Source organism: Semicossyphus pulcher, unplaced genomic scaffold (genome assembly GCF_022749685.1).
Source record: "Semicossyphus pulcher isolate SPU_LCO1_2020_fin unplaced genomic scaffold, fSemPul1.0.p SCAF_5, whole genome shotgun sequence".
In the NCBI taxonomy this organism is placed as follows: Eukaryota; Metazoa; Chordata; class Actinopteri; order Labriformes; family Labridae; genus Semicossyphus; species Semicossyphus pulcher.
Genome location: NW_027211726.1, coordinates 6,605,148 through 6,621,156, shown reverse-complemented (window position 1 = coordinate 6,621,156; position 16,009 = coordinate 6,605,148). Strand labels below are relative to the sequence as shown.

The 16,009-nt window shown below is 42.9% G+C and overlaps 1 protein-coding gene across 8 annotated transcripts in view; it reads left to right on the top strand.

Moving 5' to 3' along the window:
• The window catches only part of macf1a (microtubule actin crosslinking factor 1a), a 228,581-nt gene that overhangs the window by 119,286 nt on the left and 93,286 nt on the right, over positions 1-16,009 (top strand). For all 8 annotated transcript variants that reach the window (XM_069681889.1, XM_069681887.1, XM_069681885.1 and 5 more), the window contains 15 exons: positions 111-223; positions 1,553-1,659; positions 2,979-3,098; positions 3,813-3,908; positions 4,371-4,498; positions 5,689-5,782; positions 6,244-6,398; positions 7,604-7,907; positions 8,042-8,170; positions 8,282-8,359; positions 9,288-9,449; positions 9,744-9,848; positions 10,248-10,343; positions 10,742-10,867; positions 12,549-12,701. In XM_069681889.1, coding sequence (XP_069537990.1) covers positions 111-223; positions 1,553-1,659; positions 2,979-3,098; positions 3,813-3,908; positions 4,371-4,498; positions 5,689-5,782; positions 6,244-6,398; positions 7,604-7,907; positions 8,042-8,170; positions 8,282-8,359; positions 9,288-9,449; positions 9,744-9,848; positions 10,248-10,343; positions 10,742-10,867; positions 12,549-12,701 — 1,966 coding nt within the window. The remainder of the gene's footprint in view (positions 1-110; positions 224-1,552; positions 1,660-2,978; positions 3,099-3,812; positions 3,909-4,370; positions 4,499-5,688; positions 5,783-6,243; positions 6,399-7,603; positions 7,908-8,041; positions 8,171-8,281; positions 8,360-9,287; positions 9,450-9,743; positions 9,849-10,247; positions 10,344-10,741; positions 10,868-12,548; positions 12,702-16,009) is intronic.

Genomic DNA, 16,009 nt, shown 5'->3' with positions numbered 1-16,009 from the left:
AACAACTAGAGATACTTGTGTTTAACAGGCGTATAAACAGATTAGAGGTTCGGGTAGACAGGCATAAACATAAAGACCACTAACACGCCCCCTTTGCGTCCGCTTTCCAGGCCAGACCTGATCGACATGGAGGTGGTGTCGCGGCAGAGCAACCGGGAGAACCTCGAGCAGGCCTTCGAGATCGCTGAGTCGCTAGGGGTGACCAGACTGCTGGACGCTGAGGGTAAGACCGTTAATCTGAAGGAATAAACTCACCCACTGACTCCCTGCGCCTGCAGGGAAGAACACAGGCTGATTTCCTGACCACATTTTTAGAGTCTTTTCCAAGAAGCTCATGTTCAGAGACGTATCACAAAAAGCCCAAACAGTAGAGAACTATAACTTCACTGGTAAATACTTCTGTCTTTGTTTCTTCCCTGCTTTTATTTTTGAAGTATGTCAACATTAAAGAATTGATTCCAGCCCTTACAAAGACTAACCAGTAAACATCTGTATGTTTACATCTCTAGCCTCCATATATTCCACATATCTGTACACACGTTCTCACAAACACTTAAAATGATCTCACTAGAGATGGAAGGTTTGACTCATTTTACTAACTCGAGTTTATATGACTCACTCACTAAAGAGAGTTGGGTTTTTGGAGTAACATGAGTCAGTTACCCAGAGCTTAAACCCCTCACCGGCCCAAGCACCTGGGCCCAAGCAATCTAGCATGTACACTAGAGACCTTCGTCGCTAACTTCTGGTTTAATTTAATCGTGCAGCTCTTCTACACCTTCTGATTGTTTTTGGAGCTAGCGAGTCATTTCATGGAGTCTGTGACACTCGTTTTCTCATTATTGTGTGCAGAAGACGTGCTCTTTGTGGCCTGCCGTGTTGGTAGAGCGGGTACTGAGTGAGTGAGTGAGTCGTGTAACTCGAGTCAGACCTTCAGCTCAGGGCAGGGAGCGAGTTAGTGGAGACGCGACTCCCGAGTCAGTAAAAAGAGTCGTTCGTTTTGAGCGGATGACTCATGACTCGCACATCACCAGATCTCACCACATGGCATTTATATCAGGGAAACAAATAGATACAGTAATACAGTCCTCTGAGCCTAGTTTGTCAGCTGGAAGAGTGACGTGACTGATTTTGCTGTTTATTGCCTGCCAATCAAACATTAAACATCACTGTTTGTGTGCTCTGTTGCGACAAGGTTCAATGTTGCTCAAACTGGCCAATTAAATATTAAGTGGATGATTTGATTTGGGTGACTATCACACCTCTTTGCTCAACGTTTTCAAAGCCGTTAATATCACTGATTTTTGTGATAGTCTATCTATGTGGTTCCGCTGCTCCTTTAATTGAGGTCGTTAACTCGCCTTACAGTTTGCCTAGTTGATAAAGTTTGACATTTTACCCTTTGAATATGGTGTAATTAAGAGGAAAAGGTTATCTTTAAATTAAAATGTCATGATATTTCACGGCTGCTCCTGTTTAAATACCAATCTGTCTGAATGTTTTACAGTTTTTGAAGGCTCCTTTCTCTCTGCGTCTTTCTCTTTCTCTACAGACGTTGATGTTCCATCTCCAGACGAGAAGTCAGTCATCACCTACGTCTCCTCCATCTATGATGCCTTCCCTAAAATCCCCGAGGGAGGAGAGGGCATCTCTGCAAACGTACGTCACGTTAGGACCACTTTGCACCGTGCAGCCACGTCTTCCTTTCATCTCATATGTGGATAGTTGATCATTGGAAACAACATGGTTTTAATTGGATTCTTTCATCCTGCACACATTCTCAATTCTGTTTTTTACACTGCTGCGTTTACTCTATTCTCAGGGTAGTTCTCAGCATGCATGAACCACACTTTATAATAAGTCATGCTACATTAGCTTCAGTTGTTACATGTCCTGTTACATTTTAAAGAACTACTTAATGTACATGTTTGCATCATGTTCATTCTTCACGCCATCCTCAGCAGACATGTTATTCCATTTTGTCTGCTCGTCATCTGCACAGCTTCATGAGTAATGACCTGCAACTTTCAAATAATGATGCAATTAATGAAAAAGTGCTGCAGTCATTTATTATGAATCACTTTCAGGAGATCTGAGAATTTATAATGAGAGAAATCACGTCCCTCATCTCTGCCTCTTTCTCCTCCTCCATCCCTTCCCTCGTCTCTGCCTCTTTCTCTTTCTCTTTCTCTTTCTCTTTCTCCTCCTCCTCCTCCATCCCTTCCCTCATCTCTGCCTCTTTCTCCTCCATCCCTTCCCTCATCTCTGCCTCTTTCTCCTCCTCTATCCCTTCCCTCATCTCTTTCTCTTTCTCTTTCTCCTCCTCCATCCCTTCCCTCATCTCTGCCTCTGCCTCTTTCTCTTTCTCTTTCTCTTTCTCCTCCTCCATCCCTTCCCTCATCTCTGCCTCTTTCTCTTTCTCTCTCTCCTCCTCTATCCCTTCCCTCATCTCTTTCTCTTTCTCTTTCTCCTCCTCCATCCCTTCCCTCATCTCTGCCTCTTTCTCTTTCTCTTTCTCTTTCTCCTCCTCCATCCCTTCCCTCATCTCTGCCTCTTTCTCTTTCTCTTTCTCTCTCTCCTCCTCTATCCCTTCTCTCATCTCTTTCTCTTTCTCTTTCTCTTTCTCTCTCTCCTCCTCTATCCCTTCCCTCATCTCTGCCTCTTTCTCTTTCTCTACCTCTTTCTCCTCCTCCATCCCTTCCCTCATCTCTGCCTCTTTCTCTTTCTCTTTCTCTTTCTCCTCCTCCATCCCTTCCCTCATCTCTGCCTCTTTCTCTTTCTCTTTCTCTCTCTCCTCCTCTATCCCTTCTCTCATCTCTTTCTCTTTCTCTTTCTCTTTCTCTCTCTCCTCCTCTATCCCTTCCCTCATCTCTGCCTCTTTCTCTTTCTCTACCTCTTTCTCCTCCTCTATCCCTTCCCTCATCTCTACCTCTTTCTCCTCCTCCATCCCTTCCCTCTCTCCTCTCCTCCATCATCAGGAGGTGGACCAGCGCTGGTCAGAGTACCAGTCGAGGTTCTCCTCTCTGCTCCAGTGGAGCCGCCAGCATACAGCCCTCATGGCCAACAAGAACTTCCCACAAAACCCTGTGGAACTCAAGGTGAGCAGCAAACATTTGAGCTCTGCGGTTTCTTGTTCTGCTCCTCTGTTTGTGTTCTCATAAGCACGGAGAGATTTAAGACAAAGCAGCAAGAATGTGCTGGTAAAGCTTGCATATAGATGTTATTATCTTTTGTGTTGTGATCTAATTTCACAGTGAAAGCATATTTCCCTTTAAATTTTCTTAACATCATCTGTTCAATTCCGCCAACATGCAGGCAGGAAGAAAGGAAGCAGCCAGGCAATTTCTTTAAAACCTTGAGAGAACAAATAAAGGCAGAGAGAGAGAGAGAGAGAGAGAGGGAAGGGGAGGGGAGGGACGGGGTTTAATAAAGACTACAGCAGCAGACGGAGGTGTAAGGTGAGCCAGAAGGATTGAAGAATTCATATTTAAAGGAGTTAATTTGCAGAACAGAGGCGTGATGTGGAAAAAGGATGAGGACATTAAATGAAAAGGGATGAGCGTGATAGTGGTTGACAAGATGTCTGCAGAATGAGAGAAAATAGAGACCGAGGGAAAATTAAACTGTCAAACACGTAGCTTGAGAAGACAATTGAGAAACTGGCTAATGACTACCCAGAGAGAGGCTGTGATTACACAGCTTCTCGCTCTGATAACAGGTATGGACTCTGTGTTTGACCTTAAACAAAGCCTTTGCTAATATTGTCCCCACAGCGCACAACAGTAACTTGTGTTTTTCTCACCCTCCTCCAGGCACTTTACAACGAGTACGTCCATTTCAAAGAGACGGAGATCCCTGCAAAGGAGATGGAGAAAGGTCACATCGAACACCTCTACAAACTGCTGGAGGTGAGAATGAACTGTGGGACGAAGCAGCAGAGGCACGTATGACTTTGAGTGCAGAGGCAGAGGAAAAGGTGACCAGCATTCGGCACCATGTGCAGAGCTCGCTGTGCATCACGGGGTTGAGCTCAGGGGGGTTAGGAGTGTGTCAATGAGAGATACAGCGTTTGGTTATGAATGTGATTGTGCGAGTCCTGAAGCCAAGTCCTTTCCACCGTTTTGCTGTATCAATGCAGCAGATTGTCTGATAGCACACGAACACATGATCCTTTATAATAGTTCCTCCTTTATTCTCACTCAGCTGATGTTACCAGAGTGTTTGTCTGTGCTGGGACTAATTTAGAACATTACCTCTGATGTAATGGAAACTTTAAGTGGCGATCCCTTGTGTCTTAGGGCTTTTACAGTGTGTGCACTTGCAGTGAAGCATGATGGGAAGTCAAGTGTACGCTCGATGTGTGTTTCCAGGTGTGGATAGAGTTCGGTCGTATTAAGCTTCCTCAGGGCCTCCATCCCAATGACCTCGAGGAGGAGTGGGGCAAGCTCATCCTGGAGATGCTGGAAAGAGAGAAGGCTCTGAGGCCGGCGGTGGAGAGGTACACACAGATACACAAACACACACATGCACACAAATGTATTCAGATATCTACTTTCATGCTTGAAGTTAAAGCCCAGCTCCAGTCATGTCTTCAGACATATGAAATAATAAATTGTGTCTGATATGTTTTTTTTCTGCAAAATACGTTTAATTACTTTTAAAAAATCCTCCCGAGGCATCTCCTCCTTCTGCCTCATTAAAAATGCATAGGCCCCGCCCACTATGCAAATTTCCAACCACCCCCTCTGTCGCAAAAACAAAACACGCCTCTGCCGTCATTTAGTGGCAACTTATTGAAACTTAGCTAGCTTGAAATTTAGTGTTGACCGTAAAATCTGTAATATAAGTCGCACTGAGGCAGTCTGTTTTTGGGGGGTATCCCAGAGGGAAAAAAGTTATCCATAGCTATTTATTAACAGAAACATAGTATATACAAGTTATTTCAAAACTATTTCAATGTATTTTCATTTGACAAATTATTGTCCACCAACTGTTATCGCCATGTTGAGTTTGCAATCCTACTAGCTAGCAGTGTGGTAGTTGAGCTCAGCCGACAGTAACGTTGATTGTTGTGAGGATGGCAGCTGCACTGGCGTGATCACGACTGCGCATGTCCGTGACAAAACTTTGGCTAAATTTCAACACCATCGTAACGCAATAAAATACCTCTCTCTATGTTATACTGGTATATTGGTCGCAACGGTATAAAGGACGCAGCCCACTTTTTATATGGAAAAAAAAAAGATTAAAAGTGCGTCTTCTACACCGAATTTTACGGTAGATGGAGTAACGTTAACAGAAATAGTCAGTAGCGAGTTTACAAAAATTACGATGATGGTTACAGCTGGCTCCTGCATTGTCGAAGTGGTTGATATAAGAATATATGCATAGCATCACCCCGTCCATTAACAGGATTGGCTCCTTAGGTTTGTGACATCACAAACATGCCAATGTGAAAACGTGTTGTTCAGCCTGTCCTTGGTACACTGCAGTTTAAAAGCAGACAGGCCCAGCCATGGAGATGACTGCTGATGTTGTCCCTGATATGTCTTGTAGCACATAAAGAACACCACATTACAAGGTTAAACACTTGATTTACACTGGAGGGGGGCTTTAAATGAAGAACGCTGATGCGACTACCTGTTGATGGAGGGTGGTACCCCGTTTAAACTTAATGTGTGTTTTCAGGCTAGAACTGCTGCTTCAAAGGGCCAACAAGATCCAGAACATGGCTCTGGACTGTGAGGAGAAGCTCACTCTCGCTAAGAACACACTCCAGGCTGTGAGTACCAAACATCTCATACTTACATTTGCAGGTTCCTGGGGTTTACACTAGGTGAATGTTGGATAATTTGGCGTGGTAATTAAGAATGTGTTAATGTGCACGGGCTGTAAAATAAAGTGCCCCTCTGGAACAATAAATAGTTACCACTTGCACATCTTTCTGTAAACACAGTTGCTCTTCATGCTGCGAGTCTATTAGCGTGGACAAAGTCACAATACCACCAGTAACAATTTCCACATTTTATTTTGTCCACACTGTTTTATTTGAATATCTACTTTAGAGATCCTGCTGGGGTTTGCTGCTGTTGTTCTCATGAGGCTTACTTTGGTTTCATTGTATTGTTTACTAATTCTATGGCTGGGGAAAACTAAAAGACAAAAGAGCTCATAAGAATGAACCTAAAGATTTAGCTAATTAACAAAAAAGCAAAGCCTCATCTGACCTCCTGTGGTGTGCAGGACATGTCTCGAGTGGAGAGCGGCGAGGCGGTGCAGTGTGAGAGAGAGCTGGCCTGCTACCTGCAGGACTGCGAGTCTCTCATCAGACAGCTCAACCAGGAGCTCAAAGTCCTGCGAGATGAGAAATACTACCAGGTGGAGCAGCTGGCGTTCAGGTGAGTGAATGGTTCAACTCTATCAAAGTGGTCCCTGTGTGTTTAATTAGTGTAATAAAGCCAATAGACAATTACCGGGACAACAGCAGCTCATTATGTTTCATAATTGGTCGACATGTTTCATTGTGTCTTGAAATTTAATCCTCAAATTATCTGATACAGTAAACGTTTTCCTTCTTCCACTCTGTATCAAGTGAACGAAGATGCTTTGATGTATCAGTGGTGTTAAAAAATGATGAAAAAGAAATCAGTATGCCGGGCCATGAGTTCTACTCTGCTGTTATGAAACTTAATGAAACGACCATTTTGTAGAAATGCAATCTGCCTTCCATTTTAGTTTTTTTCCCCACAAACTTCACAAGAAAGTTGCATTCTTGTCTTTGTTCATTTTCCCTTGATTTAACCTTAAAGTCAAAGTTTATTTATAAAGACCATCTAAAACAAACACGGTTGACCGAAGGGCTGTACAGGCTCAAAGCACAGTATGAAATAAATGAACCAATACATGTAAAATGAACAATAAAAACACAATAAATAAGAGTAAAATATGGTTACATGATAAAATGTCATGGTCAACTGGAATTAAAAGCCAACGCAAGGAAGGATTTCAAACTTTCAAGGGTCTGGGCGCTTCTGATATTCGGTTCTGATATTCTGCAGCCACCGTAACGGCTCTGTCTCCTCTGGTTTTGAGTGCTCTGACGCAACAACTCTGATAAGTAGGATGGTGCCAGCCCATTTAAAAACAAGTAATTAAATCTTAAACTGGATCCTGAAACTGACCGGAAGCCAGCGAAGAGAAGCCAGCGCTGGTGTGATGTGATCATGACGTCTCTTCTCAGTCAGAAGAGAGAGACAGCACAAATAGTAAGGCAGTTCTTTTAAAAGCAGAGTGTTAAGTTGAACCACTGCACGTACAGAGTGCTGCATGGATAAAGTATTTTGGTAGGCAAACCCTGAAATTAGCATGAACCAGGATTTTGGATCATAGAAAATAAACTCAGTTGCATCAAAATGATGTAACTCTGACTTGTCTTTTTAAAAACAATATATTATATAAACCAACACCTTTCCCCTTAGTCTCATTAAGCTACTTGTTAGCCACTGTCTCTATTAAGACACGTAAAATCTCAGCAGGACTCAGCAGGAATAAAAACGTAGATGTCGGCCTTCCATTAATTATATATTTATTCTTCAATCACCAGAGTTTCCTGCCTTCAAGAGGAGCTGGTCTCCCTCAGACTGCAGTGCTCCAGCGTCTACAGGAAAGGCCACTTCACCCAGTCGCTGGGCAGCACGGGGGCCGAGCACACCACCCACAGAACCACGGACAGCGGCCTCTCGTTGGGGCAGACACTGCTGGGAGCCGTGGGCGCCGTGGGAGCAGTCGGTGCTGCGCTCCTGCGAAGACCGATGGCTCGCTCCCAGCTGGTGGCCATGTCTTCATCGGAGGACGAAGGGAGCCTGAGGTTCATCTACGAGCTGCTCGGATGGGTGGAGGAGACGCAGGTCAGTCTCTCTAACAATGCTTTTTTTTTTTTATTCATTCATTATTCATTCGATTATTTGATAAGTTTTCAGATTAGTATTAAATGATAAATATTTGGTCTGCTAAGAACTGTGTTGATCTTTGTGTGTTTCAGGAGCTCTTGGAGCGTGCTGAATGGGGCGCAGACCTTCCCTCTGTAGAAAACAACCTGCAAGAGCACAACAACATCCACACTGCAGTGGAAGATCTAATGAGCAGCCTACAGGAGGCACGCAGCTATGAGGTACACACACACACACACACACACACATGCATCACTTATACATGACTTCAGAGGTGGTTCTGCTGAGGGAGGTGGTTGGCTGTAACGAAGCTTCGCCTTCTTCTCCTTCAGGCTAAAGTTACTCCCAACTTCAAGAGCAGTTACTCTGAAACGCTGGCCAAGCTGGAGCATCAATACTGCAAACTACTGGTCAGTCAGTCACTGTGTGTTTTGTGTGTTTTTGTAGTAACACAACTCTTTGTCTTCCAGTTCACCCCCTTCCTCATTTAATCCCATTAAAGCGTGACAGCACATGCTAATAACACAGTTCTGCATCTGCTCTCCTCCTCTCCCCCTTTCTCTCATTGAATTTCTTTGTCTCCTCCCGTCTCTTAATATGTTTTTAATTTATTTTTTATTCCTTACACTGTATTATGCACACTTACTTAAATTGTACTTATAAATGTAAGTAAAAATAAAGTTAGTGACATATTTTTTGAATTAGAAGACCCTGTACTTCATCTCTTTTTGGTTGAATATTCCCTCCTGAAGCCTTACGTTTTCCTCTCACAGTTTTATGTGCTTACAGAAGCACTTTTAACGCATCATCTTATGAAAATATTATACAGAGGACTCTTGGAAGTAGCCTATAACTACTATACTACTAATTAATACATCCAATTAGAATGAAATAAACTCAAAGAGAACATGATCAAGGATGCATACAGTATAACGGTTGAAGAAGAGGAGGAGACGTATGAGGGATTTGCATATAAATATCCAAGCAATATCATGAAACGATATTTATTATGTAAAGTTATGCTGCAGATAGAAAACAAAAATCACTGTGCTTGCATTGTGCTATACTTTAAAGACATTAGAAAATCTATAGCTATTGTTATAGGACCTTAAATGGTTCAATAAATGCCCGTTTTGCACATTCAGAGGACTCTTTGCTTTCTGATGGTCGTCAAGGAAACTTATTATCTTCATATTTCTTCTTTCTCGTGAACACTGTCCCTAAAAATCCCCGATAATGAACCAAAGCCAACAAAACACAGAGAATAGAGCTGTTCGCTTTCTGTCCCTGCAGTACTGATCAGCATGACGATGATGTTTGTTTGTGTGGTTTCCATAGGAACATTCGTCATGGCGCCTGAGGAGCTTGGAGAGCTTGCATGCATTTGTGTCGCACTGCACCGAGGAGCTGATCTGGCTCAACGAGAGGGAGGAGGAGGAGATCGCCTTCGACTGGAGCGACAACAACCCCAACATGAACGCCAAGAGAGAATTATACAGCGTGAGTGCAGGAAGGGGGCACGCGGATGCACTGATGGATCTCTCTGTCACAAAACAGTCACAAAACACAAACTATAGACCACAAACATCTGGAAATATACAGAAACATTTATGTTATTTGATCTCTTATTGGAAGGAAAAACCTTAGATAAAACAAGCTCCCATTATAGTTTCTGCAGAACACAATCATGTCCAAATAAGTTTTCCATGAGCTCAAAACAAAAGCATTGCTTACATGCACAGAAACATGAAGCCTGTAATTTACAATCCTCTTTTTTTTCTGTTCTGTTTACAGGAAATGAGGTTGGAGCTGGAGGAGAAACAAGAAATGATGCGGTCACTCCAGGAAACGGCGAACCGCCTGTGCCTGGAGAACCATCCAGCCAAGCAGACCGTAGAGGTGAAGCTTTGATTTAATGCAGTTTGACTGAATGACCTTTAAAATGTTTTTTTTCTCTGTGTAGAAACAGTTGAACGGAAATGCTTTCTGTTTAAATTCATTCAGCTGTGCGATTATTTTCTTTCATCTGTGGATGTAAATAAGATTTAAAAGGGCAGGAGGTGAACTTTGACCTTTTCTAAACGCTGAAAGAGAACTTGTGTTTACTGTATCAACATCACCGATATGGGATTTGGTTTTCATACTGATCTCATGCTTACGCCTCCATACAGGAAAAAGATACTGATCAACATCCCTGTGAATGCCTCGGAGCTACCCTGCAAAGCTTGAACTCTATGTAACTGCAGTGTGACATGTGCTTTCTCCTCTCTTTGTCTGCCTCTCTCTGCGTGTTAACAGGCTTACAGTGCAGCCCTGCAGACGCAGTGGCAGTGGGTGAACCAGCTGTGTGTGTGTGTAGAGCAGCACCTCAAAGACAACACGGCATACTTCCAGGTGAGGCAACTACCAAAAACAGTTTTTCACAAGAGCAGAAACTGTGAATTTAAAGACAGACATGAATCTGTAGATTTATGTTTTGTGATATAAATAAAGTTAAGTTAAGTCACAATTTCACAGTATATTCCATCAAAACCACATGATGACCTTAGAGCAGGATTGGTTTTGTAAATATCCTCCTTGTCTTATGTAGACAACTACATAAAGTGAGGTCTGTTTAAGTGTGTCTGTATTATGATAAAAAAGGACATGTTTACTTAACTGCCTCGCGTCCCCGGGCCTCTCACTGCAAACACATGATGCTCATTGAATATTGAACTAACCTAATGGGATGGAATAGCTCTTAAACATATTCCCGTCAGAATCATTTGATGTTTTATTTCTGTCCCTGTCAGTTTATGAGCGACGCCCGGGACTGTGAGTCGTACCTGCGCCAGCTCCAGGAGACCATTAAGAGACAGTACACCTGTGACAAGAACAGCAGACTGAGCAAACTGGAAGACCTGCTGCAGGACTCGATGGTATCTACCCCTGAGCTCAGTTTTTATCTCCCGTTTTTACATGAGGAAATTTCATGGGCAACTATGTTAACAATAATATCTCAATTGCAAAGTTTAATGTTGTACACTGTTAGCAAAACTCACCCCCCAACCTTTGAACTGTACGATCTGGAATATAAATCGCACCAGAATATAAAAGTCGTGGGGGTATTCCAGTGGGAAAAAAGGTTTTCTAAAGCTATTTATTAATAAAAACATGTATAAAAGTTTAATATGTTTTCATTCAAAACACACACAAATTATATCCTACTGTTTTCACCATGTCGAGTTTGCAATCCTGCTAGCTACCGGTGCAGTGGTTGAGCTCGGGCTACGGTAACGTTGATTGTTGTGAGGGTGGCGGCTGCACTGGTCATCACGACGGCGCATGTCCGTGTTGAAGCTTTAGCTAGAGTATAGCGCCATCATCTGGGTAGAATACTGTAACACAATATTAACCTCCCTCTGCATTTTATACTGGTGTATTGGTCGCAGCGGTATATAAGAGGCAGCCCACTTATTAGATGTAAAAAAATGTATTAAAAGTGCGTCTTATACACCCAATTTTACAATACTTTTATTGTAAAACAAAGATACAAACAGTTTTTAAACTCAATATGGATTTATAGAATATATGTATATAAATGAATGATTTTAGTGATCAATTTCAGTATTTCTTAACTTAACTTACTAGGTTCCTTCAAGTTTAGAAGCCATGCTGCCACCTTGTTAGATCAACGACACAGGCTAGAACAGGAAGGATTTCAATATGTCGTAGCACCGGAGCAGCAGAGAGCGGTACAGTAGCTGGTGTGTTAACATACTGGTGCCGTCCTGGTTGTTGTGCTTCTTCAGGCAGCTGCAGCACGCAACACGACAGGGTGAAGTAATCTGTTAGAAAGTGCCTTCGCTGAATCATCCCCCCCTGTGGCACATTTGTGAGAGTGCCATCTTCACACCTACCTTACACACACACACACACAAACACACACAAACCTCTGACTTCAGACAGATGGCAGAGTTAGTGTGGGCATCGCTCCAAAGGCCAGAGCAGTGGGCATATCCTCTTAATATGAAGGTGTGTTCTTTTGTCACACTCAGCTGCTCTTGTCACTGACATGTGCGCAGTTAGCTTTGGTTATTAATGGTTGGTTAATAAAGTTACTTCTTCATACATGGTTCCATTTTATAAGCACCTGCTTTTAATAATAAACAAACATCCCCTTAAAAGTGATAGTAAGGTCTCCTCACCTAAACTGACTAAGTTGTTTATTGGTCGGACTCTTTATCCAAGATTGATTTGAGAATACATTCGAGTAATGCTTCAGCGATAATCTAATTATTCTCATTGCGATGGTCGTACATCTTCTCGTGATCATTTGTAATTCTGCACCCACATTTTAATTGATCTCCGTGTTGTGTTGATTCCCAGCTTGTCATTTAATTTGTTATGGAAGTGATTACTGCAGCAAACACCACCTCAGTGTGACATTCATTTCAGGGGGTGTAATGTATAAAGTTATTAACACAGACCTCAGTCCCCTCATCTCAGGGGCTACAGGCTAATACTCTTATTATATTTTTGTAAGACCTGAACTTTATTCTTTACACAAATAGAGTTGTAAATATTCAGTTAAAATGAATTCTGATCTCTGTCCTGCAGGAGGAGAAGGAGCAGCTGATTGAGTACAAGAGCACGCTGGCGAGCCTGGTGGGCCGGGCCAAAACGGTGGTGAAGCTCCGCCCCCGCAGCGCAGAGAGCACCCTGGGAACTACAACACCAATCAAAGCTATCTGCGACTACAGGCAGATAGAGGTATAGGACCCACTGGATACGCTATTCTTAATGGACATGTTGGTGTGCATGTTGTCTTTCTCTTAGAAAAAACTTACTCCCTGTTAAAGTAGTAATCTCGAAGATCTCAGTTTTGTTCTCTTCAGCGGCGATAAACGGTAATTACGGGAGCACACTTCCCAGATATCCAGACAGTGCTGCATGTGTGACGTCCACGGTCGGCTCCGGTTGTAACTCTTGATTTTCCTGGCTGACGGTCGCTTTCCTTTTCAGACTGTTTGCTTCATCTAAGCGTCGACTTTGTGTCTTTTTTCTTTGGATTTTCACTTATTTTTGAATCTGTAGTCATCGATCTTTGCTTTGTTTGTTCAGCCGTAGTAGATTACTGTTTACTCGCAACACTTGCAGAGAGCGGAAAAGCAGCCGCTAAGCTCCGCCTACCCTCTCTGGCAGACCAACCACTGCTGGCTGATGGAAAACGCGTCACTAACTGGGCGCCGTTTGTGGTTTTTTCCACGAATGTCGCACTAGACACCCAGTCTGTAAGGCTTTCATCACCATTGTGTTACCTCATTCGGCGACAGATAGTGACTTAACAGACATTTATTTAAATGAAAATCTTCGAGATTATTTCTTTAATCTAGTTTAGCTCTCATGTTTATAAAGGTGTATGAAAGTAACACCTTATATTTGCAGAATCAGCTCACCACAGACCTCACCACGTTGTTGTTTTAACCCTGATCACCAACTGTCTCCTCTCTGCCCTGCACTTCCTTCCTGAGGCTCTTCTGAGACCACTTTGTGGGCCGTTCTTTTAGAGCTGCGTCCTCCATGCTGTTTACTTTATGAAGTTATTTTTTAGATTGATGAGTAAGTGTACACGAACGCTCTCCCTGCCTAGGCGGTCCATATTGATGAGCAGACTGCAGCAGTGGTGCTTTTTGTTTTTGGTAACAGCTCCAACTGTTTTCACTTTATTTCCCTGGCAAGGACAAATATCAGCGTGCAATTTGGAAGCTGAAGAAGCAAAATAATTAGCATCTAGAATTTCTCATGAACACAATAGATTATCTTTGCCTTTTTATTTTTGTAAAAGCCCCAAAATAGCTAAAAGACTTTTGGAAGTAGAGAAGTGATTAATGAGAAGATAACTTTTATATAACACACACACAAACAGTCCGCCTCTCTGCCGCTCACTCTCTGCTGTGATGTCCTCAGGGAAGCTAAAAGCCGATCAATTATACATCTGGCTCGTCCCCTTTGCGGACTCTGGTGGAAAAACAGCACCTCGCGCTCCAGCAGGGTGGACATGCTGCTGCCCCTTCTGCTGCTATTTTTAGTTTGCTGTGTTAGATTCCTCACGGTCAATTTGTCCAGTGAAGCATACTCTGTGTGAGGTGCTGTATCCAGGTGAAGGAGGACGCTGGTTTGTTGCTGAAGCTCTTAAAAAAAAAGAAGATGCCTGAAATGGAAACTTAAAACCAAACGTGCACATGACCTAAAATAATCTTTCTCTCCTTCACTTTCCTGTGTCTCCTCCTCTCTCTCCATACCCACATGTACCTTTTTTGCCTCTCCCTTCTCTCACTCCCTGCTCCTCCTTCTCCTTCTCCTCCTCCTCCTCCTTCCTCCTCCTCATCCTCTTCCCTTCCTCTCGTCTGTCGGCTGGGCTGGCAAGACAAACGTTCAGGTATAGCTGCCTATATTCTCCCTCTCTCACCTCAGATTCTTACACTGCACACACCGCACTGCGCTGGTTGCTCCTCTCTTATCAGCTCATTTCAGGTTTTACAGAGTAAAGTGTAACATGAGGAGGTGTTAGTCCTGCCCTGGTAGGTTTCATACACAGTAGATGTGTATGAATTTGCTCTCTGTACATCTCATTAAAATTTGTAAACAAATTCTAAACAAAGAATGAGTAGGATTTTTTAAACGTTGTGGTTTGTGAACACGACATTCATAAGGTGCTTTTCGACAGCAGGAACTTTCCCCGGGAACAAGGAACCTTTTAAGGAACTCAAATAGCAGTAACCAGTGATTAATTTACCCCCTGCTTGAGGGTAGTACTTTCCAAAGGTCCAGCAACCTTCAGGGCGGGGCCTGCAGAGCGTTTCTGATTGGTCGAGTACTCACAGCATTTCATTTCACCTGCCATGTTTTAAAGACTGTTGTCATCGTGCTTTGAGATGGAGTCAGAGAAGAAAGCTAATGACAGATGATGATACTGACCCCTTGTTGTTTGTCATCTTCTTCTTACCGCCACCTACTGGACTGGCGGTGTAGTGCTCTGTAGTTACTTTTATTGCTTCTCCATTCGTCATCGGCCTGATTTGCGTAATCTTCCCGGGACTTTAGGGCGCTGTGGAAACGCAGAAAACAATGGGCCACAGGAACCATTAAGTTCCTTGAAGAGAAGTTCCTACTTTTAGTCGAAAAGCACCTGTAGTTGGCCCTTCCTCCTTGGCTCAGTGATACCAGAAGCTTGGTATCAGTTGGTATAAGTGTTTCGGATGGTTTATTATGTTTGAGATCATCAGTATAGAATACACGATTTAAAACATGACAGAGTAAGCACGGATGCTAATTTACACCTATAGTCCCAAAGCAGGTAACAATAACAGAAAGTTAAATAAGTTTATTGAGAGGAGTTAATTTGTGTTTTAAGAAAATCCTGCTCATTCTGCCTTTAAATATTTTAGCTTAGCCGGTCAGATTTGATGGTTTATGAAAAATGTAACCAGATGGATTAATTTTCTATGTGCACTCTGCAACCTGTTGTGTCCTAATGGGGCAGACGTGCACTCAGAATCTAAGGGTAGTAGTGACACACATGCAACATTAGCAGAAAATGTCTGGTATTCTTTCAAAGCAAGACAATAGGAACATCTGACTGATTATCACTAATAATACTAATAATAATCGTTGAGGATAAAACTGACATGAGCGTGGATAAGAGCGAGAGGCAACCAGTGAGCCGAGCTGAACTGAACTGAATCTGAAACGTACCGTGCCGCTGAGGCTCATTCAGTCAGTCAGACATTAAAAAGTTAAAGCTTAAAGCTTTGATCTGCATCTCATGTATTTACTGTACGTGCATAGCTTTGCATTATTGATGTATTGATGTGTGTGTGCAGGGAAGGGGTGAGAGAGGGTGGTGGGTGGGGGAGGCAGTGCAGCAGTAGCCTCTTATGTGCGGCCCTAAAACTCTTCCCCTCATGGCTTCGCCTTATTCTTATCAAACAGCTGGATTTTCAGATTTTGAACTCCAAACTGTTTTCGTCCTGTTCTGGGTTTCTTAACATTTCTGAAATCCAGCGCAGGTGTCATTA